Below are 27,747 nucleotides of genomic sequence, written 5' to 3' on the forward strand. Positions count from 1 at the left end.
TCTCTACTAGCATGGTGTAATATTATGATAAAAAAACAACATTATTATTGCTTTTTCTGGTGTAATAATATCTTGTATAACCATACAGGTTTGTTCGTACTTCAGTACTTCTCTATCTATATAAGGATTTTTACAGCGGTCGCTGCCTTCTTCCTTCTTTCAATCAACGTCTCCAGTCGTTTCTGTTCTGCCATTCTCCGTCACTTTACTACTACTTGATGGTAGAAAATCATTAGGTATTTCCTTTTTGTTCATCTTTAAAGTACCAATACAAGTCACAACTCTTTAGTTCATGAGCTGCACCAACTCATTCGAAGTGATCCACGTAACAAAAGTCCCTGATTTCTGATATATTGAACCAAAAAGTGGCTGTGCAAGTCGTATTACGGTCTGTGATTGTTTACTGAAGCTCTTTTCATATTGGAGCAGTCCATTTTCGACCAAAATATACATTTAAAAGGTAATTGGTTCTGGCATCATTGGCAGTACATTATCTTTATACCGTTCTTCACAGGCTTATTTAGGATATATATGTTACCGGCCAAACCCGATTTCAGGACAAACTAGTTTGGTCTAAGCCAAACTAGTTTGTCCTAAGCGCGTTAGGATAGACTAGTATGGCCTAGGCCAAATTAGTTTATCCTATCGCGCGTAGGCCAAACTAGTTTATCCTGATATAAATACACACACTTTAGGCCAAGGCCAAAGGCCAAGGCCTAGGCCAAACTAGTTTATCCTAGGCCAAACTAGTTTATCCTGATATAATAAAGACTCACATTTCAGGATAAACTAGTACGGCTTATAGTCCAGAAAGCCACTGCGCATCCGCTAGGAAAAATATTCTGATTCGGATTTTTTGCACAATCTTACTCAAAAAGGACTCCTTTTAACAAATTTGCATGTTGCCAGGACCAAAAGGTGGTCAAAAATTTTTTAAACGTTTTTTTTTGTTTTTTTTCTAAAATTATTTTTTTTGCATGGAAAAAAGTATTTTTTAGGTTTTTTGGATCATTCCAAACAGAAAAGGTCTTTAGTGACTTTTCTCTAAAAATGATAGTTTTTGACATATAAGCGATTAAGAATTGAAAAATTGTGAAATCAGCCATTTTTAACCCTCAAAAACTATGTGAAGAACTGAAAATTTGAATGTTGCCAAGGTAGGTAGATATTCTTTAAACATCGATTGATGAAATCCCGAAGAGTTTTTTACAATACAGTATTCGAAACCCCTTTGTTTTTTAATTGCTATTCAAGCGTGCGCGACACTATTTTCCACCGACAGTATGGTGCAAATGAAAGGAATAAATTCGTTATTTCCTAAACCGGCGACTTTAAGGAAAAATCCCGAAACAGGTCGATTTTTATTTTTAAGTTTTGATATTGTGGCATATATGGTATACTAGTGACGTCATCCATCTGGAAACTGATGACGTAATCGATGATTTTTTTAAATGAGAATAGGTGACGTATGCTAGCTCATTTGAAAGATTCTTCAATTCTCTAGTCAGTAATATAAACATTTACATAATTATGTATACAGGGTGTCCAAAAAATTTTTATTAAATTAAATTATTTGACAAAAAAAAGAAGTAGAAGGACACCCTGTATAAATAATTATGTAAATGTTTACATTACTGAATAGAGAATTGAAGAGACTTTCAAACGAGCTAGCACACGACTCCTATTCTTATTTAAAAAAATCATCGATTACGTCATCACGTCCAGATGGATGACGTCACTAGTATACCATATATGCCACAATATCATACCTTAAAAATAAAAATCGACCGGTTTCGGGATTTTTCCTTAAAGTCGCCGGTTTACGAAATAACGAATTTATTCCTTTCATTTGCACCATACTGTCGGTGGAAAATAGTGTCGCGCATGCTTGATTAACAATTAAAAAACAAAGGACTTTTGAATATTGTATTGCAAAAAACTCTTCGGGATTTCATCAATCGATGTTCAAAGAATATCTACTTACCTTGGCAACATTCAAATTTTCAGTTTTTCACATAGTTTTTGAGGGTTAAAAATGGCCGATTTCGCAATTTTTCAATTTTTAATCGCTTATATGTCAAAAACTATCATTTTTAGAGAAAAGTCACTAAAGACCTTTTCTGTTTGGAATGATCCAAAAAATCCTAAAAAAAACTTTTTTCTATGCAAAAAAAATAATTTTAGGAAAAAACCCTTTAAAAAATGTTTGACCACCTTTTGGTCCTGGCAACATGCAAATTTGTTAAAAGGAGTCCTTTTTGAGTATGATTGTGCAAAAAATCCGAATTAGAATATTTTTCATAGCGGATGCGCAGTGGCTTTCTGGACTATTAGTCTAAACCAATTTAGTCGAGTCGAAAATAATTTAGCGAACAAGTAAGGACTTTTACATGCGGGGAATTTCCAAATCCCGTCCCAACAGGGATGGTAAAAAAAATTATACATCGATATATTGTATCGTATTATACATCGAATGAAGATATTGATACATGCATTGATGCAGATATTGATAAATCAATATATTCTTGTATAATTAAATAATATAAAAATTAATAAATATAAAAGAATGAGGTTTTCTCTAAAAATTAAAAGAAATGATACGAATAAAATCGAGTACGAAATAATATTGTTTTCATCAATTTTGGAAAAATGTGAAAACGTTGAATTATCCAAGTCCGTCTGTCCGTCCGTCCGTCCGTTTGCCTGTCTGTCCGTGAACTCAACTCCTCCGTCATTATACCATGTATAATGACAAATGAGGTGTCAAATGAAAGCTTATAATCCAAGGATGGTACTAAAGGTGAGAAATGTGACCTAGGCTGTCTGTCCGTCCGACCGCAAATGTAACTCAATATTATTGTTTGTTTGTTACGAATAATTATAATTTTAATAAAAATGATTATTTTTCCAACAATAAATTATTTTATTCGATTTATTATTTATATTAAGCCATACTAGTTCGCTGAATTACTTTCTTCTTCTTGGCTTTTCCCCATAACGAGTTTGCTGTTTTCGTCTTCCATAGCACTCTATTCTCCCAGTCGCCATCTCTGAGGTCTCTATCTATCATAGCATTTCCTGTGTGAGTTTTCCATCTCACAGCAGGTCTTCCGCTCCGTCTTCCTCCCCGAGGGTCCCAGTCCAGTAATCTTTTCGGCCACCTGTGCTCCGGCATTCTTTGTACATACCCTTAACATTTCAGGGCTCTACTTTTACTACCACAACTTTTTTGTAATTGAGCATTCTACTTCTATTCTGTTTCATATTTCCTCTGTTCTTATTCTATCCTACCTGGTAATTTGTAGACACCTTTTCATAAACTCCAATTCAACTGTTCGTATTTTATTTCGTATTATTGTTGTCACTGGCCCTTCTTCCCCTCTTATAGGGTAATATTCAGCACTATGCCCTGAAAAATCCTTTTTTGTTTTTAGAGTGTTCTTCCATATCATTCCATGGCTTGTTTTCCCCGTACTATTTTCATTTCTATATCTTTCATACAAGTGACATCTCGGTTTATCATTTACCCTAAATAATTAAAATTCTTATAACTCTTAATAGTGTCTTCTAAACTTACGTTTAAATCAGTAACTAATCTGTAATCAATTATGTACTTTCGACTAGATTAAATTGTTTTACACTAGACTAAACTAGTTTATCCTGATATAAAAAAATACACTTGAGGATAAACTAGTTTGGCCTGAACTGCGCGTCTTTATATCAGGATAAACTAGTTTGTCCTGAAGTGTGTGTATTTATATCAGGATAAACTAGTTTGGCCTAGGACAAACTAGTTTGGCCTACGCGCGATAGGACAAGCTAGTTTGGCCTAGGTCATACTAGTTTATCCTAACGCGCTTAGGACAAACTAGTTTGGCCTGAAATCGGGTTTGGCCGGTAACATATACATTTTAAAACTGCATTAACCTCAAAATCCCACAAGAACTTTATCAATTCATGATGATTTGCCTATGGTGTAAGACGATTGGCAATTTTTTATAAAAGTATTGAACATTTCTGACACTGGAGCGCCTGTGTTAAAATATTTCTTTTAACATAATGCACCTTATAATCTCCCTTTCGGTCGGTTTAGTTGGTGGTAAATATTGTATTTATATTTTTGTTATTTGATTTAAATAATGATCTAAATGCCAATGAGCCCATGAACGCGTAAAAATCAATCAAACTATTTCTGAATTTAGACTTTTCTATTTAGCCTTTTTTCTTCCAATTCTAAAGTTTATCCTTTTGACAACCATTTCACATATATGTATAACTGAGTTGTCTGGATATGATTTTGAAATTACTTTATGTAGTTGATTTATAACTGTGTTGTGTTTTGACAGATTTAAAATTGTTACTGCTTAAATTTTAGCAAACTTCTCAGTAAACAACAACACTACGACTGGGGCTTAAGGTCAATAAGAACAGTTTTAACAGGCTGTGGTCGAGTGCTAAGAACCTTAAAATCAAAAAGCAAAGAAAATGTTGATGCTAACGAAGAGATAATATTAGTAGTGCAAGTTTTAAAAATGGACACCTTATCGAAGCTTTCTTTTAATGATAGTAACAAATTTGTCTCTATTCTTGAAGATGTGTTTAAGGGCGTGGATTTGAAAATTATGCAGCACAATATGTTAAGATCTCATCTCGAAATTTGTTTTGATGAAATGAAGTTGACTAGAAATGAAAGACAGGTGAGTTATTTGTATCAGTAACATTAAAAATTATGTTATTTTTGAGCAATTTTAATAATACTTATTACCATGATATTGGTAGACGTTTAAAAGCTCTTTATCTTTTTTTAAAGAATAGTAAAACATTGTAATATTTTAATTTAATGTTAAATTTTCATGTGGAGAAGATAAAAAGAGAGTCTTTGAGTAAATAAATATAAGAAATCCTAGATCTAGATAGAAACCTTATTTTTAAAATAAAAAATATTAATTCTCACTACTATGTTATCAGATCTTCATTCTTTACACCATCCATAAATATTGAGGTGCTTGATAAAATATTTTTATGAAATATATATTTTTCTGAAATCTGTCAATAATTTTTAAATTTGCGGCGCAATTTATGAACGTAAAATAATCAATTCTTTAAAAACGAGTAGTTGTCTATTTCGAAACAGGACTGCCGCGTTTTAGGTTGCTTTAATTGTATTATACATAATATAATCAAATAAGTATTTTTTATGTGATTTTTAAATGATGCATTTTTAAGTACTCACATTTCCGAACTTTGATTCTTATTCTAATCTGCATCGTCGTTAGGAAGTGTGTTGATTTTACTACTAGATACACAATATACTATTGTCACTTTATTGGTAATTCTGTAACTACTGTGACTTTTTACTGTGACTATCCTTTGTAGCCTATAATTACCCTGGTCTACGTATTTTCTTCTAACCATTATTGCCACTCCTTCTTTGGTTCTCTTCTCTTTTGGTACATCGTTGTATATCAACATCTAATTGTTCTTCAGCCTGTTCCTTCAACTCCTGCACTACACATAATTTGTGCAGTACCGGACACCAGAGATACGGAAAAAGGCTGAAAAACAATTATTATGTCGATGTTATATTATAATTTATAAAGGTTCTTGAAATTTTTTTGAAAAGGTGGCTTGGATGTAAGAATTAAAGTGGAAACTGTATATACAAAGATTTACAATGTATTAGAAAATTTACACATAACTAAATAAAATAAGATATCTCTCGTTTGAGAGATCCATCAACAAAAGAGCAAGTCACGCTAAAAATTAAAGAAGAGCTCACCAAAATAGAAATTATTCCTACTGAAGATGCGAACAGGAAATGGCACATGTTAAAAGATGCTCTTATCCGCACATGTGAGACAACACTAACACCTAAACTAATTAAGAATAAAAATGAATGGATGACCGAGGAGATTCTAGATCTCATGGAAGCAAGGCGATCTTATAAAACCAAAGACAAAAACATGTATAATATTATACATACAGAAATAAGGAGAAAGATCAGAGAGGCAAAGAAAAGATGGTATAGTGACAGATGCGCAGAGATTGAACAGTTGGTAGAGAAACATGATAACTTAAACCTTCGTAAGAAAATTAGAGAAATAACAGGCACTAATATTAAGAAAAAAATCAAACATACTGCTGGATAAAAGCGGCAAAATAATTATAGACGTCGGTGAAAGGCTTAAAAGATGGCAGGAATATATTCAAGAGATATTTAAAGATGAACGGACTGAGATAGTACTAGAGCAGGAAAAGTTCGACAACGGCCCAGACATAACAGAAGATGAGGTATTAGAGGCGATAAAGCGAACAAAGAACAACAAGGCAACAGGTCCTGACCAAATACCTGCAGACATAATACGGTTAATAGAAGAACAGCAAATTGGAATATTGGTCGACTTATTTAATACAATATACAGTACAGGAATCATTCGAAGAGACTGGCTGCTGTCAACGTTCATAACACTGCCAAAAAAACCAAATGCAAAAGAATGCCAAGACCTCCGGATAATAAGTTTAATGAGTCATACACTCAAAATATTTTTAAAAATTATACACCGGAGAATACATCGACGCTGCCAAGGCAAAACGGCATAAACGCCAAAATGGCCAGTTTTGAGGTAGATGCACGAAAAAATAGGATTTTAATTTCCGCACCGGACAGTCACCGCGGCATAACCGAAAACAAAGTGAAATAGGTGTAATATTGGTTTAAAGTTTTTATAAACGCCAGTCTAGTCACGCACGTGAAGGTCGACGTGAACAATGATTGACACAACCGCCAGTGCCCATAAGATTATCATTGTGTACAGTTCGGTCCAGTAATAATAGTAAAGGTATGTATTTTTACAATTTTTATGGATAAGTAATATGATATTACTTACCTCTGCAATATTTTCAATTTGTATTGATTTTTGAAGCGTAAACACCCTGAATTTCTTTAAAAACTATGAGGCGTTTATGTCAAAACCAAATATTTACATCGTGGTTGACACAAGCGCCATTCCTCAATGGTATTCTTATGCAGGTTTCTTTTTTAAAAATTGCGCAAATAAAAAGTTTATTTTAAAATGTTTTATTATAACTTTGTACTAGTGTGATGAACAATTATTTTTGTACTACAGCATATAGTTCAAATCAATTTTATATAGCTAAAAATGGCGATCGATTTTTGGCGTTTATGCCATAGTATTTTAGCAGAAGTAAAAAATAATGGTCTTACTAAATGAAAATAAGTCATATACCGAAGTAGCACAAAATGATCTACAGACTGGCAATAATTCCCCTATATTCCCCTTAGAGGTTTATGAGATTTATAATGCCAACATTGCAGAAGCTTTTAGCAATAACATTATCATCTTTGAGGAACCACCAGACGTTGCAGCAGAAGAATAAATATTTAGTCACGATCTCACATCATGTTTCAACTTAGCAACAGAATTAATTATTAAACCAGAGTATCATGCAGAATATTTATCTCTAAAAATGAACAACATAGTTCCAGATCAACTGGATGAAACAGATGTAGAAGATGAAACGGAGTGAATTTTTTTTTAAATTGTTTAAAAGTTAAAAGTTGTTAAATATTTTTCTGTTATTTTTCTGTTTTTTTTATTAAATTTTATTTTGAACTATATAAAAGAAGTAAATCTTATGTTGTTTTTGTGAATAATTATTTTCTTATTTGTTTTAGAAATTAAAAAATAACTATTTTTATGTACCTCTGATTTTTGTGTTTTCTTAGGTTTTAAGTTGTTGTTCTTTGAAAGTGTTTTTTGAGTTTTATTTTTATACCAATTTTTGTATAGCTCTTCTATTTGAGTATTATTTATTTTTAAGTATTTCATCCTAGCACCAAAAACATGTTTAAAGAATTTAGAGTTTTGTTTTTAACTTAGAATGTATTTTTGATTAATAAAAAATAAAACCAATCAAAAATCTTCGTAATTTCATAATTTTTCTTGTTGGCATAAACGACAATTTTTAATTTTCGTTTTTTTTTTCATTAATGGCATATATCCTTTTTAAGCGCCATTTCGGTTAACCTTACAACAATGCGATCGACGCAAACGCCAGAGGTAAGTTTGGCATATTCACCAATGTTATATATTGATTGGACACAAGCGCCATTTTCTAGTTTTTAATTTATTTCACATAGTATTTTCAGCCACATTAATGTTTACAAAATGTTAAAATTTGAAAAAAAAATCACCAATTTTTTTGAGTCAGTTTGCAGATAAGCAGAATTGGTAAAAATAAAAATAATCAGTTTTTTGTGTTTCCTGAAAAATCAGGTTAATGTCGTTTATGCCGTTTTGGCGTGACAGCGTCGACATAACAAACTTGAGCAGGACCTAAGCGACACGCAATTTGGATTTAGAAAGGCAATGGGAACGAGAGAAGCCCTGTTCGCTGTAAATGTACTTGTGCAAAGGTGCATGGATGTTAATCAGCCAGTATATACAGGGTGAGTTTTTAGTGAGGGATCGGTCGATAAATCCATTATGGTATAAAATATCGAGAAAAGTTATTTAAAAAAATTTAGGCAATGATATTCTCCACGCTTGGAAAATATGTCCATTTCTACAGGGTGATCGGTAACTGCGTGGTATATCAAACATATAATTTTTTAAATGGGACAGCCTATATATTTTTTCATATTTATATTCCCCTCATAATTCTTGTTCATATAATATATGGTTTTGGATCACTATACAGAGTATTTAACAAGTTATGACCATTTTAATTTCGAAATCACTATGAGATTAACACCCTGTATATAAAGAAGTAATTCGTAGACAATAATTTGTTTTATGTAATAAGATAAACAATATACTGTAGTTTTTAAATTAAGTCCAATTCACATCATTGACGAATATTTGTATACAGGGTGAACTACAAAACTAAATTACGATTTTCTCTATTTTTTTTTAAATGGGTCACCCTATATTTTATTTTTCAACATTATTGTATTTAATATACTCTTTCATTTTTATATAGCATTCCCTATATCTAAACTGATTACTTTCCGAGATATTTTTAGTTTTCTTCAAATTTCGGGAATACATTCAATTTTTCTAGTAGAAATAAGTTAGTATTGAGTGATAATTAACCAAATTATTTTTATTAGATAAATAACTAACACAAAATATAAACCATAACAATATGCAGTGAATATACCAATAAATGTGATATTAAGAAATTAAGATGTGATTAAGATTGTGATATTAAGAAATATTAATATACAAGAATCGTAAAATTCCTACAACAAAAACTTTGTATTGTATATAATAATATAACAAGATTATTTTTATTCAATAAATAACTTACATGAAACATAAATCAAAACAATATACAGCTGATGTAACAGTTTTTAGATTGGTATATCAACAGCATTCTAAGCCAAGAATTTTTTAGTAGAACATTCATTTTTATAAGCACTTTTAAACTACAAAACAAAATTATGATTTTCTCAATTTTTTTTAATAGATCACCCTATATATATATATTTTTTTAATATTGTATTTATGATACTCTTTCATTTTTATATAGCATCTCCTATACCTAAACTTATCAGTTTCTGAGATATTTTTAGTTTTCTTCATTTGCCGGGAATACATTCAATTCTTATAAATATAAATAACTTAACAAATAAGTATTATGTAATAATATAACAAATATTTTCATTCAATAAATAACTAACAAAAAAATAATAAACCATAACAAAATTTAATGAATGTACCAATTAATGTGATGTTAAGGATATAAGTCTAAAATAAATGTCGAAAATGACCACTTTCAACGTCTATGGAATTTTGTAACCGATATTCAAATGACCGAGCCATATTTCTAACATTTTGGTAAGTCAATATTATTAAAAGCTTCTTTTATTCTATTTTTCATATCATCAAGCGTTGTTGGATGCTTCTGGTATAAAAGGTTTTTTATATAGCCCCACTTGAAAAAAAATCAATTTTGGAAGAACTGGAGCACCGTCGTATAAAAACCTCAAACGTCAAAAAATGTGGACCAATCACATAACCTCTAACAATATCACCTTAAGCATTTATAGATCACCTAGCTTGAGTGTTAACAAAGTAGGGATTTCTTGACGCATATTAATGAAATTTAATATGAAAATTATATTATTACTATATATAACTGCATAACTATAACTATATAACTGCGGGTCAAAATCTGCAATTAGGAATGTGTTACTAAAAACTTCTTGGCTTAGATTGCTGTTGATATAATGATCTGAAAACTATTAAATTAGTTGTATATTGTTTTGATTTATGTTTTGTGTGAGTTGCTGATTAAATAAAAATAATCTTGTAATTTTATTATACACAAGATACCTATATTTTTTTGTAGGAATCGTATGACTCTTGTATATTAGGGAAATATGATAATTCCTTAATATCACATTTATTGATACATTCATTGCATATTGCTATGGTTTATATTTTGTGTTAGTTATTTATTGAATAAAAATAATTTTACGAGGAAAACGAAAAGCCCTAGATACAAAGTTTACTACTTTTTAAACAATTAGAATAATTGAAATAAAAATATAATAAACAATATTTTAAATCCAAGACTTTTCGTTAATAAACTGCTTTGTGGCTGCATCCCATATCTCCGGATTTTACAATATATAATCACATAGAGACGACGAAATAGGAAAAAGCAAATAGAGGACACTTAGGCCACGCATTTACCTTCTCTTCGTCTAGGAAAAGGACCGAAAGACAGTTTCTAAATACTCACAAATTGAGTAAAAATGAAAAAGATAAAAAAGGGTTCAAGGCAGGTTTTGTTTATATTCGATTCAGAGTTGGACTACCATCTCCATATAGTAACTATTTCAGCATCCTTATGCATCATCAGTGAAGATTATGCAGTCACAACTCTGAAGGGAATACAAACATTCTGCCTCTTTTAAAGCAAACCATCGCGATGCGATGAACCCGCCTTTTGAGACGCAATACAGCGACATCTCTCGTATTACGAGGAAAACGAAAAGCCCTAGATACAAAGTTTACTACTTTTTAAACAATTAGAATAATTGAAATAAAAATATAATAAACAATATTTTAAATCCAAGACTTTTCGTTAATAAACTGCTTTCTGGCTGCATACCATATCTCCGGATTTTACAATATATAATCACATAGAGACGACGAAATAGGAGAAAGCAAATAGAGGACATTTAGGCCACGCATTTACCTTCTCTTCGTCTAGGAAAAGGACCGAAAGATAGTTTCTAAATACTCAAAAATTGAGTAAAAATGAAAAAGATAAACAAGGGTTCAAGGCAGGTTTTGTTTTTATTCGATTCAGAGTTGGACTACCATCTCCATATAGTAACTATTTTAGCATCCTTATGCATCATCAGTGAAGATTATGCAGTCACAACTCTGAAGGGAATACAAACATTCTGCCTCTTTTAAAGCAAACCATGGCGATGCGATGAACCCGCCTTTTGAGACGCAATACAGCGACATCTCTCGTATTACGAGGAAAACGAAAAGCTCTAGATACAAAGTTTACTACTTTTTAAACAATTAGAATAATTGAAATAAAATATAATAAACAATATTTTAAATCCAAGACTTTTCGTTAATAAACTGCTTTCTGGCTGCATCCCATATCTCCGGATTTTACAATATATAATCACATAGAGACGACTAAATAGGAGAAAGCAAATAGAGGACACTTAGGCCACGCATTTACCTTCTCTTCGTCTAGGAAAAGGACCGAAAGACAGTTTCTAAATACTCACAAATTGAGTAAAAATGAAAAAGATAAAAAAGGGTTCAAGGCAGGTTTTGTTTATATTCGATTCAGAGTTGGACTACCATCTCCATATAGTAACTATTTCAGCATCCTTATGCATCATCAGTGAAGAGTATGCAGTCACAACTCTGAAGGGAATACAAACATTCTGCCTCTTTTAAAGCAAACCATCGCGATGCGATGAACCCGCCTTTTGAGACGCAATACAGCGACATCTCTCGTATTACGAGGAAAACGAAAAGCCCTAGATACAAAGTTTACTACTTTTTAAACAATTAGAATAATTGAAATAAAAATATAATAAACAATATTTTAAATCCAAGACTTTTCGTTAATAAACTGCTTTCTGGCTGCATCCCATATCTCCGGATTTTACAATATATAATCACATAGAGACGACGAAATAGGAGAAAGCAAATAGAGGAAACTTAGGCCACGCATTTACCTTCTCATCGTCTAAGAAAAGGACCGAAAGACAGTTTCTAAATACTCACAAATTGAGTAAAAATAAAAAAGATAAAAAAGGGTTCAAGGCAGGTTTTGTTTATATTCGATACAGAGTTGGACTACCATCTCCATATAGTAACTATTTCAGCATCCTTATGCATCATCAGTGAAGATTATGGCAACAACGATCCACCCACGGCAAAGCAAGGTGGCCAAGATGAAGATGCCAAGATGGCCGAAGCGAGGTCGTTGGTTGGTCGTTTTTAGTCACGTGATGCCCTCTCAAGCGCCATGCACAAAAATATATGCACGGCGAATTTGAAAATGAACGCAAAAGAAATAAATATAAATGCCTCTCTTGGGTTTTGCATAAGTTATAAGTATTTTTTTTTATTAACAAAATCGCATTCCAAATTGAATATTCGCGAACAATAATTTTTATTACATTTGTATGTTTATAATATTGTATTAATTGAACTTGGGAAACTCTTTAAATTTGACATATTATTGCACTGTAGGCCTAAAGTGTCACTTAGTTTGTCTGGTATGTTATAAGTAATGTTGTATCTGTTACACGTATGTATTATTTCGCAACTTAAAATATAGGAACATTGGTAGTATGTTCACAGAATGTCTTATGGTAACATTCCAGGAATAATTTAAACAGATGTTCACCGAATGTTCCCTAAATGTCCAGGACATTCAAATATTGATAGAACTTTGGTAGTACATTCCTGGAATGTTGTGTGTTGTTAGGGCAGCGACATCTCTCGTATTACGAGGAAAGCGAAAAGCCCTAGATACAAAGTTTACTACTTTTTAAACAATTAGAATAATTGAAATAAAAATATAATAAACAATATTTTAAATCCAAGACTTTTCGTTAATAAACTGCTTTCTGGCTGCATCCCATATCTCCGGATTTTACAATATATAATCACATAGAGACAACGAAATAGGAGAAAGCAAATAGAGGACACTTAGGCCACGCATTTACCTTCTCTTCGTCTAGGAAAAGGACCGAAAGACAGTTTCTAAATACTCACAAATTGAGTAAAAATGAAAAAGATAAAAAAGGGTTCAAGGCAGGTTTTGTTTATATTCGATTCAGAGTTGGACTACCATCTCCATATAGTAACTATTTCAGCATCCTTATGCATAATCAGTGAAGATTATGCAGTCACAACTCTGAAGGGAATACAAACATTCTGCCTCTTTTAAAGCAAACCATCGCGATGCAATGAACCCGCCTTTTGAGACGCAATACAGCGACATCTCTCGTATTACGAGGAAAACGAAAAGCCCTAGATACAAAGTTTACTACTTTTTAAACAATTAGAATAATTGAAATAAAAATATAATAAACAATATTTGAAATAAAAATAATTTTGTTTAATTATCATTCCATACCAACTTATTTCTACTAGAAAAATGGAATGTATTCCCGAGAAATGAAGAAAAGTAAAAATATCTCCAATATTTTTGAAAAATAAAGTATAGGATGATCCATTTAAAAAAATAGAGAAAATCGTAATTTGGTTTTGTAGTTCACCCTGTATACAAACATTCGTCAATGATTTCATTTGGACTTAATTTAAAAACTACAATATATTATTTATCTTACTACATAAAACAAATTATTGTCTATGAATTACTTCTTTATATAAAGGGTGTTATCTCATAGGGATTTCGAAATAAAACTGGTCATAACTTGTTAAATACTCTGTATAGTAATGCAAAACCCTATATTATATGAACAAGAATTATGAGGGGAATATAAATATGAAAAAATAAATAGGGCGTCCCATTTAAAAAATTATATGTTTGATATACCACGCTGTTATTGGGATTTATCGACCGATCCCGCACTAAAAACTCACCCTCAATGTGTTTCTTGGTTTATTAAATACGGATTGAGAGGGGCGTCAGTCAGGGCTGTGTCCTGTCTCCTACTTTGCTCAATTTGTATTCAGAGGAAATAATCCAGGAAGCACTAGAAGACCTAACCACGGGAATAAAAGTAAATGGCCGAACAATCAATAATATACGGTTTGCCGATGACACTATTTTATTAGCCGAATGTCTTGAGGATTTACAACAAATGGTTGACAGAGTGGTAAAAGTCAGCCAAGAAAACTGACTGTCCCTAAACACAATTTATGGTAATCACAAAAGCTCAACAGCGCCAAGAAAGCATAACAATACATGGAGAACAAATTAAAAATGTTGAAAAATATAAATATTTGGGTACAATAATTATTGAAACTAATGAGTACACAGAAGAGATTAAAGCAAGAATAGGACAGGCAAGAAATGCTTTCAACAAACTGAAAAAGTACTCTGTAGCAGGGACATTACAAATTCTTTAAAGATAAGACTTCTGAGATGCTAGGTGTTCTCCGTATTATTCTATGGGTTGGAGGCTTGGACATTAAAGAAGGATGTTGGATGTTTCGGACAGATTAGAAGCCTTCGAGTTATGGGCCTACAGAAGAATATTAAGAATAAGTTGGGTGGATAGAGTCACGAATATCGAGGTATTGAGAAAAATGGGAAAAGATAAAGAGGTTTTAAATACAAATAAAGTCAGAAAACTGCAATATCTGGGACATGTTATGAGGGGCGAGCGTTATAACTTGATACAATTAATAATACAGGGTAGAAAGAGTCGCGGAAGAAGACGCATCTCCTGGTTAAACAATTTGAGAGCTTGGTTTAATTGCACTTCTGCTGATCTCTTTGGAGCAGCGGTATCGAAAGTGCGAATTGCCGTGATGGTTGCCAACCTTCTTAGAGGAGATGGCACATGAAGAAGAAGAAGAAAAAATAAAATAAATTAAACTAAAAATCATCATCAAATTGGGTACCCAATCCTGCAAAATTGAATCGAATTGAAATGAAAAACAATGTGGTTTTTGTCATATGACACTACTATTGATTCAACAGTCGACTCTGAAGATTTTTTGTATAAAATAAAATAAATAATATTAGTCCAGGGCGCATCTGTTTTGAGATGGACGTTGAGAGGTGACTCAAATTTTTTTGCAGAAATTGCTTGAAAATAAATCAAAGAATAATATTTGAGTTATCCTCCCTCTCAAAAAGGTCCGGAACATTGTTTAAATAATCAAAATGTCAAAAATTTAAGGAAAAATTCGATTTTCTTCTTGGTTTTTTGATTATAACTTTAAAAGTATTCATTTCCAAGAAAAGTTGCACTGACATAAAAGTTGCGTAATTAAATTTGCTACAATATAGAATTGGTTAAAAATTTAAAAAATAGTCACCCTAGTTGCAAAATAGCAATAATTGCGAAAAAACCATACAAAAACAAGTATTCGCATTTTACGTTTTTCATCCATTTATGGTACACCTGGGACCTTCATATTTCACCCACAAAAAACTTTATAATACAGGAAAACAATACTGTAAATTTCATTAAGATCGGTTCAATAGATTTTGCAAAATAAATTTTGAAATCCAGCTTTCGCAAAAAAAATTCATTTTTTCAAAATGTTACAGGACTGAAAATAAAGCAGATAGCAAGTTGAAATTTTTTTTGCTTATAGAACTGTACTGTGCCTTTCATTTGCAATTTTCAAAATTAAAATCGATTAATTACCACGGCGTCAGGAATTTTTTGAAATAAACAATAATTTTTGGTGCTACGCGCAGGACAGCGGTGTTCGATTCACACAAGTTGATTTCCACCAAAATGTCTTCCAATCTTTATCTAACATATTATTTTCTTACTCTATATTTTGTTGTATTTTAATATTTTAATTCCACAAAAATCAAACTAATTTTATTATTGTTTGTGAAATATTGTTTAAACAATTGCATATGTTTAAAAATAATAAACTTTTATTATTTAAGTTAAAATATATGAACAAAGAAAGTTTTTGCTAATAAAAGTGTTATTTCAAAAGATAGAGCATGTGTTTTTATTTTGCAATAAACAAATTTATTTATTTATATCGAAATATAATGAAAATTAAAATGTATCAATCATTATCAAAGGTCATTGGAATGCCCAATCAGAGCAAAGTATCCGCTGTCCTGCGCATAGCACCAATAATTAATGTTTATTTAAAAAAATTCCTGACGCCGTGGTGTTAATCGATTTTAAATTTGCAAAATTGCAAATGAAATGTACAGTACACTTCTATAAGCAAAAAAATTTTCAACTTGCTATCTCCTTTCTTTTCAGTCCTGTAACATTTTGAAAAAATGAATTTTTTTACGAGAGCTGGATTGCAAAATTTATTTTGCAAAATCTGTTGAATTGATCTTAATGAAATTTACAGTATTGTTTTACTGTATCATAAAGTTTTTCAGGGTGAAATATGAAGGTCCTAAGTGTAACATAAATGGTTGAAAAACGTAAAATGCGAATACTTGTTTTTGTATATTTTTTTCACAATTATTGCTATTTTGCAACAAGGGTGACTATTTTTTAAATTTTTATCCAATTTTATATTATAGTAAATTTAATTACGCAACTTTTATGTTAGTACAACTTTTCGCGGAAATGAATACTTATAAAGTTATAATCAAAAAACCAAGAAAAATATCGAATTTTTCCTTAATTTTTTGACATTTTGATTATTTAAACAATGTTCCGGACCTTTTTGAGAGGGAGGATAACTCAAATATTATTATTTGATTTATTTTCAAGCAATTTCTGCAAAAAAATTTGAGTCACCTCTCAACGTCCAAATGTACTAATATTTTTACAGATGCGCCCTGGTCTATATCCTGTACAAAGTGCAACACGTAGTTGTCAGCAGTGAAACATGTGATTATCGAGTGTTCAGTGTACCAGAGCGAAAGGACAGCCTAGGCGCGCCTGTGCCCTTAGTGCGGTTAAAAGTATACTGACTTCAAATTTCTATTTCTTCAAACTGACTAAACTATATACCAAATTGTAAAATATTTTTTTGTAATAATATGTATCTTACTTCCCGTGCATGTCTCACCGCTAATAACCCTTAGTGGTTGATGCGGGTATATTTTTGTATAAATAAAATAAAAAAAATAATGAATCTCTGTAATATTATAATATAATGAACTCATTTCAAAATCGGGGTATAAGGCAGATTTCTAAGAGGAAGTAATTACAGTGGTCGATTTATTCGTCATTCCAAATTATATTCTCTGTATTTTATTTTAATTTATGCTTAGAATGAAAAAAATCACATATTTCATATCTTAAAAAAACGCATATAGTTGTTTCGCTAATTCGCTAATAGTCTAAGAGCTAGTGAACCCTCCGACTAAAGGTCGTCCTGTAAGGCTAGAAATTTGTCTAGTGATCATTCATAGCACACCAAGGCTAAAAACCATGACCTGGCAGGCTTCAGCCGTGCACGTGTATCTACCAGGTGAAACGAAAAGTGCAAATTTAGGGGCTAAAATAAACTTTCTCCTGTAAAGTTTAAATTTAAGTATGTGTTTAAGTAAGTTATTTAGAAGAAATGTGTACAATGACAGGCGATTCTGAAGAGCACAAGACCTTGCCAGGCGAGGGGAAAGATTAGGGGTTTTTCCTAAAATTATTTTTTTTGCATCGAAAAAAGTTTTTTTAGGTTTTTGGATCATTCCAAACAGAAAAGGTCTTTAGTGATTTTCTCTTAGGTTAATAGTTTTTGTTATAATATAACAAAAACTTATATTATAAGCGATTAAAAATTTTGAAAATTGCGAAATCGGCCATTTTTAACCCTAAATCGAACATTTACCTAAAAATTTCAATGTTGCCAAGGTAGGTAGATATTCTTTAAATATTTATTGATGAAATTCCGACGAGCAATATTTTGCAAGAATTTTTTGCAATACAATATCGAAAACCCATTTGTTTTTTAATTGCTCATCAAGCGGGCGATCACGCTGTAGTATAAGTGAGGACGTTTGAGTTAGCATAAATTCATTATCTCGAGAATGGGCAAATTTGAAGAGAAATCCTTAGACAGGTCGATTTTTATTCTTAAATTAGGACTTTTTGGCAAATATATAATACTAGTGACGTCATCCATCTGGGCGTGATGACGTAATCGATGATTTTTTTAAATGAGAGTAGGGGTTGTGTGATAGCTCATTTGAAAGGTTATTTAATTCTCTATTCAAAAGTATAAACAATAATATACTTATTTATACAGGGTGCAAAAATTTTTTTTTTATTAAATTAATTTAGACAAAAAGAAGAAAAATTTTTTTGTACACCCTATATAATTAATTATGTTAGTGTTTATATTAGTAAATAGAGAATTAAATAACCTTTCAAATGAGCTATCACACAACCCCTACTCTCATTTAAAAAAAATGATCGATTACGTCATCACGCCCAGATGGATGACGTCACTAGTATTATATATTTTCCAAAAAGTCCTAATTTAAGAATAAAAATTGACCTGTCTGAGGATTTGTCTTTAAATTTGCCCATTCTCGAGATAATGAATTTATGCAAACTCAAACGTCCTCACTTATACTACAGTGTGATCGCCCGCTTGATTAGCAATTAAAAAACAAAGGGGTTTTCGATATTTTATTGCAAAAACTCTTCGGAATTTCATCAATCAATGTTTAAACAATATCTACCTACCTTGGGCACATTGACATTTTTAGTTAAATGGCCGATTTCGCAATTTTCAAAATTTTTAATCGCTTACATAACAAAAACTATTAACCTAAGAGAAAAATCACTAGAGACATTTTCTGTTTGGAATGATTCAAAAACCTAAAAAAACTTTTTTCGATACAAAAAAAATAATTTTAGGAAAAACCCCTAATTTTCCCCTCGCCTGGCAAGGTCTTGTGCTCTTCAGAATCACCTATAATTGTACACATTTCTTCTAAATGACTTACTCAAACACATACTTAAATTTAAACTTTACAGGAGAAAGTTTATTTTACCTCCTAAATTTGCACTTTTCGATTCACCTGGTAGATACACGTGCACGGCTGATGCCTGCCAGGTCATGGTTTTTAGCCTTGGTGTGCTATGAATTATCACTATACAAATTTCTAGCCTTACAGGACGACCGTTAGTCAGAGGGTTCACTAGCTCTTAGACTATAATCTGAGACACAAATGTCTACACTACAATCACAATAAAGATGCACTAGAAATAAACAAGCACAAGGAGCACTCCCAAATCATGATTTGGGAGTGCTCCTCGAACATTCAACGTGTCTTGATTTGTTTATTTCTATATAGTGCATTTTTATTGTGATTGTAATGTAGACAGTTGTGTATCAGATTAGCTAATCGACTATATATTATGTATACAATTTTGTATATAATACAATTTTGTACAATTTTGTATATTTTGGAAATTTTGCTTTTGAGACTGCTGATGATTTTTCTGTTAGTCGCACATTGGAGATATTTCTTTAACATTTGACTTGAGATACTTTATCGATCATTGGTGTTTCGTACTGTTCTTGGACTATCAACTTTATTGAATTTTTGGGTAACCGTTGATCCTGATGTTGATTAGATTGTCATAAACAAAGAACTTGCAGAATTACATAACAGTGATTTTTCGCAAACTAAAACATTTTTTCGTATTTTTTGGGCCATTCTAAACAAAAAATAGTCTTACAACTTTTTTCGTAGGATGCATAGTTTCCGAGATAACCGCGATTGAAGTTTTAAAAAATCGAAAAATTGCAATTTTTGTACCCGAATAACTTTTGATTAAAAAATAAAATAGAAATTCTGCTGCAGCATTTGAAAGTTTAAGTCAAATTATACCGATTTTGATTATTTTCATTGCTATAAAAGTTAATATCCTTATTATTAAACAAAGCTGTAAACACATAGTGTTTGAGTGTTGTTTCCAATGCATCTCTCATTTAAAATCGAACGAGTAGGTACAAGTACAAGCGCCTAGAAACAGGTAATTTCTACGTAACATTAAAACGCATGCATTGGGTACGGTCAAAAAGCTAAAACACTATTTATTTATAGCTTTGTTAACAATAAAAAAAATTAAGCTTTAGCAAGGCAAATAATTAAAACCGCTTTAATTTGACTTGAACTTTAAAATCCAGTGAGCAGAATTGCTATTTTATTTTGTTATCAAAAGTTATTCGGGTTCAAAAATTGCAATTTTTCGCTTTTTCCAAAGTTCAATCACGGTTATCTCGAAAACTATGCATCCTACGAAATAACTTGTAAGAACATTTTTTGCTGATGATCCAAGAAATATAAAAAATGTTTTGTTTTGCGAAAAATAGCTGTTATGTAATTCTGCAAGTTCTTTGTTTATAACAATCTTATCGACACCCGGATCAACTGTTTCCCAAAAAATTCGTGGTCTACGGGTCAAAATACATAAAAAAACTTGGTTAAGTCCTAAATGAAGGAGGTCGTTGTACCCCTCCTGGCGACAGCAAAAAATTTGTAGTGGGTGGTTAGTTCTTTTACTCTGTGTTTTAATTTTTAGATGAATAAGTGTTTGGAATTATACGAACAACTTCTACAACGAATGGGTGTAGCCATAGTAGGTCCACCAAAATCAGGAAAAACAACTATCCGAAACTTAGTTTTAAAGGTAATAAACTATTAAATGTTTTAATAGCGGAAATCATTGCTTTTGTCTCTGCAAAACTAACACAATCAAAAATTTTAGGCATTAATCAAAATGGGGAAAACAGTGAAGTGCCATCAATTTAACCCAAAAAGTATGACACGACCTCAGTTACTCGGAAAAATGGATTTTGACACCGGTCAGTGGAGTGATGGAGTCATAACCAGTTTCAGTTTGCAAGTTACTTCGGAAAATTCAAGTAATGAAATATTTTTTAAAATTTAATACAGTCGAATTTAATACAGTTTAACGAGTTGGAATTGCATTCGTGCCAAGCAAAAGTATTCCTATAACCGGGATATTCTAATAACCGATCATTGGTAGCTAGTAGAAACGTTTCGGGACCTCAAATTTCTATTCCTTAAACCTGGATATTTCTATAACCGGCATTCTATTAAGCTGGTTCGACTCTATAAGATAAAACAAAAGACTGTCTTGAATTTCCACAAAGAAGTATTAATCACCTTGACCTATTTCGCTTATACATTTCAGATACTTCAGACAAATGACTCTTTTAAACTGATTAAGTACATAATGTTGTTTTTGGCCTGGCTGCTAACAGTTTCTACTTGCTATTTTTATATTACATATATCTTGTTTCGTCCTTTTTCTTGTTCTTAATTTCTTCAATTTGTTATTTTCGTCTGATCAGTTTTAATTTTGTGTATCAGAAACACGTGTTTATGTGATATGTACAGGGGTTACATGATCTTGGATTCTTTTTTTGTGTTGCTTCTCTCACGCCTAGTTCCACCAACGTGACTTAAGTGAAAATTTGATCTTAAGAAACAATTTTTACTTAAGTCCCGTTGAGTTTCGTTCCACCAACGAAAAATATTTAGTTAAGAACAAATATTTTTGCTTAAGCTTAAGACACCTGTTATGACGACTTAAGTAAAAATTTTAACTTGACGCATGCATTGAAATTCATCTTCTGTCATATATTGACAAATAAATGAGGTTAAATCTCTTCTGTTGATATTACATTAGGATAACTCGCATTTTTGCGATCTATTTTGATTTATATATTCCTATTTTTTATAAATTCTACCGTAATATATAGTATAAAGTAGTATGTAATAGTTTATAGTATATAATATAGTGTAGTGTAGTTTCTATATCTTTGGTATACACACCATTGGTTTTTTATTTTCACTGAGGTCCTTGTATTTGGACACCAAGGAAACCAATTCCCCGTTTTTTGATCAGAAAAGTTTACTCTTTTTTTATTTTTTCATATTCTTATAAACTATTTCCATACTCTGACAAATTAAAACTATTAGATACCTTAATTTTTAAAACTCTCTCTAAATTTTTAAACCGTTATATTTTAAAACTAGCAACTAAATTAATGCTAAACTAATTAGTAATTCTCAACTAGATTAATTTTAAATGAGCAAATAATTTCGCAAAATACACAAGAACATGATAAGAATCATATTTATACCTACAGAATAACAGTTTACAATAAATATTGAAATGACATTTTCTAATGTCTAATGACATTAATGTCAAAAATGGCACAAATTTTCTTCTTTTTGGTGTTTTTTCATTAAAAACGAGTCAAAAGGTTCATAATTTTTGACAATTTTGCAAAGTTGGTACCTCTGATAATTTAAGTTTCTTCTTGGCTAAGTTAAGTAAAAACTTGTATGGTGGAACGCAAATTTTTACTAAGAAATTTTTTTGACTAAGCAAAACTTACCTAAGCTTTTACTTAGATCACGTTGGTGGAACCGAGCGTCATTGTCCAGGATTCAACACCATAGAGTAAGGTAAAGAAAACTTAGCACTTAAGTATTCTAGTTCTCAATGAGATATCCATCTGGCGGTTATATGGGACTTTGCATTTAGTTAAACACTGTACGTGCCACTACTCCCAAGGTACCTTATTCTTGTTACTCTTTCCAGATCTGTTCCGTCGACATTAAACTTCACCCTTCTGTTTTAGTGCTTTCTGGTGACCATCGTTTTTGTCTTCTTTGTATTCAATTTCATTCCAAATTCTCTACAGGCTGTCGTTACTCGGTCTATTAGGCGTTACAGTGCTTCAGCATTATCGGCCAGAATGACCCTGTCATCAGCGTATCGTAGGTGATTCATACATTGTCTGTTTATAGTTATACCATCCGAGGTGCCTTCCAAGCCTTTGTTAAATATCTTCTCAAAGTAAACGTTGAACAGCAATGGTGACAGGACATATCACTGTCTTACTCCTTTCTCGATATGGATTTTTCCAGATGTCTCGCGTTTTATTCTGATTTTAGCCTTTTGTTCTTGGTAGTTTGAAATGATCATTAAGTCTTTATCATCGATATTACATGACCTTAAAATATTTATTAATTTTTCATGTTTCATCTCGTGACCAGAAACCTTGTAACGCGACAGTTCGTAACCGGACAGTTGGTAACGGACAATTCATAACAGCGACAGTTCGTAACGGCGACACTTCGTAACGGCGACAGTTCGTAACTATACAAATTCATAACGGACAATTCGTAACGTCCAAATTGAATTATTCTGTTTATTTTTGTTAATGTGGAAACTAACTGTTATCACAGTTATAATTGAAATTATCTTTATCAATTTGACGAATCAGTACGGGGATAAACATGTTTAACACATTTTATATTTCGTGTTTCAGAGTACCTATATTAAAAGTCTTTAAACAGAAACAAATATTTAAATACAGACAAACTTTTAACAATATTCTTAAAAGTTTATTCCTTTTATTGTTCCTTAAATTTGCATATACAGTAAAACCTGTGTTACCGGCCACTTGCCAAAAACGGCCACCTGCACTAACGGCCAGTTTAAAAATTATACAAACCAATTACAGTAAAACCTGTGTTACCGGCCACCTGCCAAAAACGTCCACTTGTACTAACGACCAGTTTAAAAATTCTCCAAACCAATTATATGTAGACTACAAAAACTGGTAATACCGGCCACCTTTCTATACATATCGGCCAATAGTTCTTTCATTTTTAGTGGCCCTTACTGACAGGTTTTACTGTATATGTAGACTACAAAAACTGGCAATACCGGCCACCGTTCTATATCGGCCAATAGTTCTTTCATTTTTAGTGGCCGTTACTGACAGGTTTAACTGTATATGTAGACTACAAAAACTGGCAATACCGGCCACCTTTCTATATCGGCCAATAGTTCTTTCATTTTTAGTGGCCGTTACGGACAGGTTTTACTGTACCTAGACAAAGGAATAATGAAGTACTTAATTGCTGAAATCTTTAATCTGACCATCGTCTTTATACAGTCCCAACTTTTTAAATAAACATTTTGTAAAGGAAAGATTATAATTACCTGTTAGTATAATAAACCTTGTGATTGGTATTAGCTTTGGGACATTCAATCAACGGTTATACATACAGTCAAACCTGCCATATCCGGATCAATGTGGCGACAAACCGATCCGGATATGAAAAAATCCGGATATCAAGACCACTACTTCTTTTATAGTCTCTGAAACGTTTTTTCCTTCATACATTCCAGTAATCAACGCCGTTAATAACTTTCGTCGATAGACACGTTTTGTAGATTATATAATACATTATTTCGCCATCTTTTAGTTCTTCTTTTAGTGCGTTGTCCAACAGCAGGACTGCCTTTCTCGGTAGATTTCGGTAGATCCGGACGGCGCAGAACCGTCCGGATATGGGGAGGTCCGGATATGACAGGTCCGGATATGGCAGGTTGTACTGTAATTGGTTTGAAGAATTTTTAAACTGGCCGTTAGTGCAGGTGGCCGTGTTTGGCAAGTGGCCGGTAACACAGGTTTTACTGTATATGCAAATTTAAGGAACAATAAAAGGAATAAACTTTTAAGAATATTGTTAAAAGTTTGTATGTATTTAAAAGACTTTTAATATAGGTTCACTGAAACACGAAATATAAAATGTGTTAAACATATTTATCCCCGTACTGATTTGTTAAATTGATAAAGACAATTTCAATTATAACTGTGATAACAGTTAGTTTCCACATTAACAAAAATAAACAGAATAATTCAATTTGGACGTTACGAATTGTCCGTTACGAATTTGTATAGTTACGAACTGTCGCCGTTACGAAGTGTCGCCGTTACGAACTGTCGCTGTTACTAATTGTCCGTTACCAACTGTCCGGTTACGAACTGTCGCGTTACGAGATGTCATGGAACCGTTTCATCTGGTCAAAAGCTTTCTGAAAATTTATAAAACACACGTATACATATGTCAGAATCGACATCTCTACATCTTTTAACTAGCACACGTATGGAAAGAAAGTGCTTCTCTTTTTCCGGTCTAGTACGGAATAATATTTAGGCCATACTTTAAGAGGCAACAAAAAATATAATCTCACAATAAAACACTGAAAAACGTTTGTTTTTCTATACTTCCACAAAATTTATTACAACTATGTTATTACTACAGCTGTTTCGGCACAGTGCCTTTCTCAAGTGATATATTTAACAATGTGTTTGCCTTTTTAAGTCTTTAACTGAAGAGGTTGAGGAGTGGGGAGCTGTTTGTCTCGAGTTGGTCATTCAGAATTATATCTGTATTTTTCAATCTATTAATTTCCATTGATTCTAAAAGTGATAGCTTAAGGCCTTTATTTTGAATATGTAGAATTTGAAACTCTTCATTGAAAGAATGATTATGATCTAGAAGGTGAAGTGCGTATGTAGAAGTGTCTGTTTTTCTATTGTTGAAAGCCCTTTTGTGTTCTGCTATCCGTTTGTCAAAAGTTCTGCTAGTTTGACCGATGTAAGTTTTCGGACAGTTACATCGGTCAAACTGGCAGAACTTTTGACAAACGGATAGCAGAACACAAAAGGGCTTTCAACAATAGAAAAACAGACACTTCTACATACGCACTTCACCTTCTAGGTCATAATCATTCTTTCAATGAAGAGTTTCAAATTCTACATATTCAAAATAAAGGCCTTAAGCTATCACTTTTAGAATCAATGGAAATTAATAAATTGAAAAATACAGATATAATTCTGAATGACCAACTCGAGACAAACAGCTCCCCACTCCTCAACCTCTTCAGTTAAAGACTTAAAAAGCAAACATATTGTTAAATATATCACTTGAGAAAGGCACTTTGCCGAAACAGCTGTAGTAATAACACAGTTGTAATAAATTTTGTGGAAGTATAGAAAAACAAACGTTTTTCAGTGTTTTATTGTGAGATAAAATGAACTTCCATCAAGTAACGGTCGAATCCATCAATTATTTAAAAAATATAATTATTTAAATAATATGTTTATATATTTATCTTTTTTAGATACGTGGTCCTGGATTGTATGCGATGGAGACGTTGATCCAGAATGGGTAGAATCTCTCAACTCCGTATTAGACGACAATCGCCTTTTATCTTTACCATCTGGATGGCGTATTCAATTTGGTCCAAACGTTAACTTCCTCTTCGAGACCCACGATTTAAGCAGCGCCTCTCCAGCCACTATATCAAGGATGGGAATCGTATTTCTTAGCGAAGAAGACCTTGATCTCCAAAATATTATAAACAGTTTTGTCGAAAAACTGCCTGGTGATCAGAAATCTGTACTTGAACCTTTGGTTAATGACTATTTTATAAAAGGTTTGTATTTACAAGCCTGGATCCCGCGTACCAAAAAAAAGTTTATTAATAGCAAGTTAAAATTTTTTTAATAGCTTAACGGTGTCTAGTCAGACAAGCTTTGATGTATAGGAACACTGGAACAGGGGAAGTTTTAATTGTGAAACGTGATCTTAATTGTGGAACGTGTCATCCTGACAAGTTTATGATTGTGAAACTAGCAGGTTGTTTTTAAGTTTATTCGATAGCAAACTTTATTATAATACCGGGTGTCCACTTATATTTTCCCCCATTTTAACTGCCTATAACTTCTAAACGGCTCAAGATAGAAATATGCGGTTTTCCCTGAAATGTTTTATTTTAGTAAAAGTTTTGTCTGAATGGATTGAACTTTTTATATCGCTTTCAAATACGAAAACAAAAATGGCGGATTTTTGAAAAAAACTTTGTTGATTTTTTTTTAATGGAACACCCAGTATGTTTTTCTGTAAATTTTAAAGAAAGGTCCTTCACCTATCCAGCGATATAAATTTTTTCAAAATCGCTTGTCAAATCACTGAGTAATTAATTTTTAAAATAAGAGGTGCAACATGGATATCACATAACATAATATCAATTTATGTGATTTCCACATTGCATCTCTCATTTTAAAAATTAATTTCGCAGTCGTTTGACAACCGATTTTAAAATTTTTAATATCGCTGGATAGGTAAATAAACGTTTTTTTAAGTTTTTAGGTAAATGACCATTTTTTATAACGCTTTTAAATAAAAAATGGCGGATTTTAAAAAAAAAAAACGTTGTTGAGTTTTTTTAATAAAACACCCAGTATACTTTTTTATAACTTGAAAAAAATGGTCATTTGCCTATCCAGCGATATAAAAATTTTTAAAATCGGTTGTCAAATGACTGAATAATTAATTTTTAAAATGACAGATGCAATGTGGAAATCACATAACATAATATCAATTTGCTTAGTCATGTTATTTAGGTATGTGATATCCACGTTGCACCTCTCATTTTAAAAATTAATTACTCAGTGAGTTGACAACCGATTTTAAAAAACTTTATATCGCTGGATAGGTGAGTGACCTTTCTTTCAATTTGCAGAAAAATATACTGGATATTCCATTTAAAAAAAGTCAACAACGTTTTTTTTTCAAAAATCCGCCATTTTTTTTGTATTTGAAAGCGATATAAAAAAATTAATCCATTCAGACAAAACTTTTGCTAAAATAAAACATTTTAGCGAAAACCGCATATTTCTATCTTGAGCCGTTTAGAAGTTATAGGCAGTTAAAATGGGGAAAATATAA

At 31.9% G+C, this 27,747-nt stretch overlaps 1 protein-coding gene across 1 annotated transcript in view; it reads left to right on the forward strand.

The window, feature by feature from the left end:
• The window catches only part of LOC114331236 (cytoplasmic dynein 2 heavy chain 1), a 410,099-nt gene that overhangs the window by 177,141 nt on the left and 205,211 nt on the right, over window positions 1–27,747 (forward strand). Inside the window, exons 31-34 of the mRNA XM_050645881.1 lie at window positions 4,376–4,697; window positions 20,699–20,806; window positions 20,885–21,041; window positions 26,138–26,452. Of these exons, the coding sequence (XP_050501838.1) occupies window positions 4,376–4,697; window positions 20,699–20,806; window positions 20,885–21,041; window positions 26,138–26,452 (902 nt within the window). The remainder of the gene's footprint in view (window positions 1–4,375; window positions 4,698–20,698; window positions 20,807–20,884; window positions 21,042–26,137; window positions 26,453–27,747) is intronic.

The sequence above is a fragment of the Diabrotica virgifera genome, chromosome 3 (assembly GCF_917563875.1).
Source record: "Diabrotica virgifera virgifera chromosome 3, PGI_DIABVI_V3a".
Classification (NCBI taxonomy): Eukaryota; Metazoa; Arthropoda; class Insecta; order Coleoptera; family Chrysomelidae; genus Diabrotica; species Diabrotica virgifera.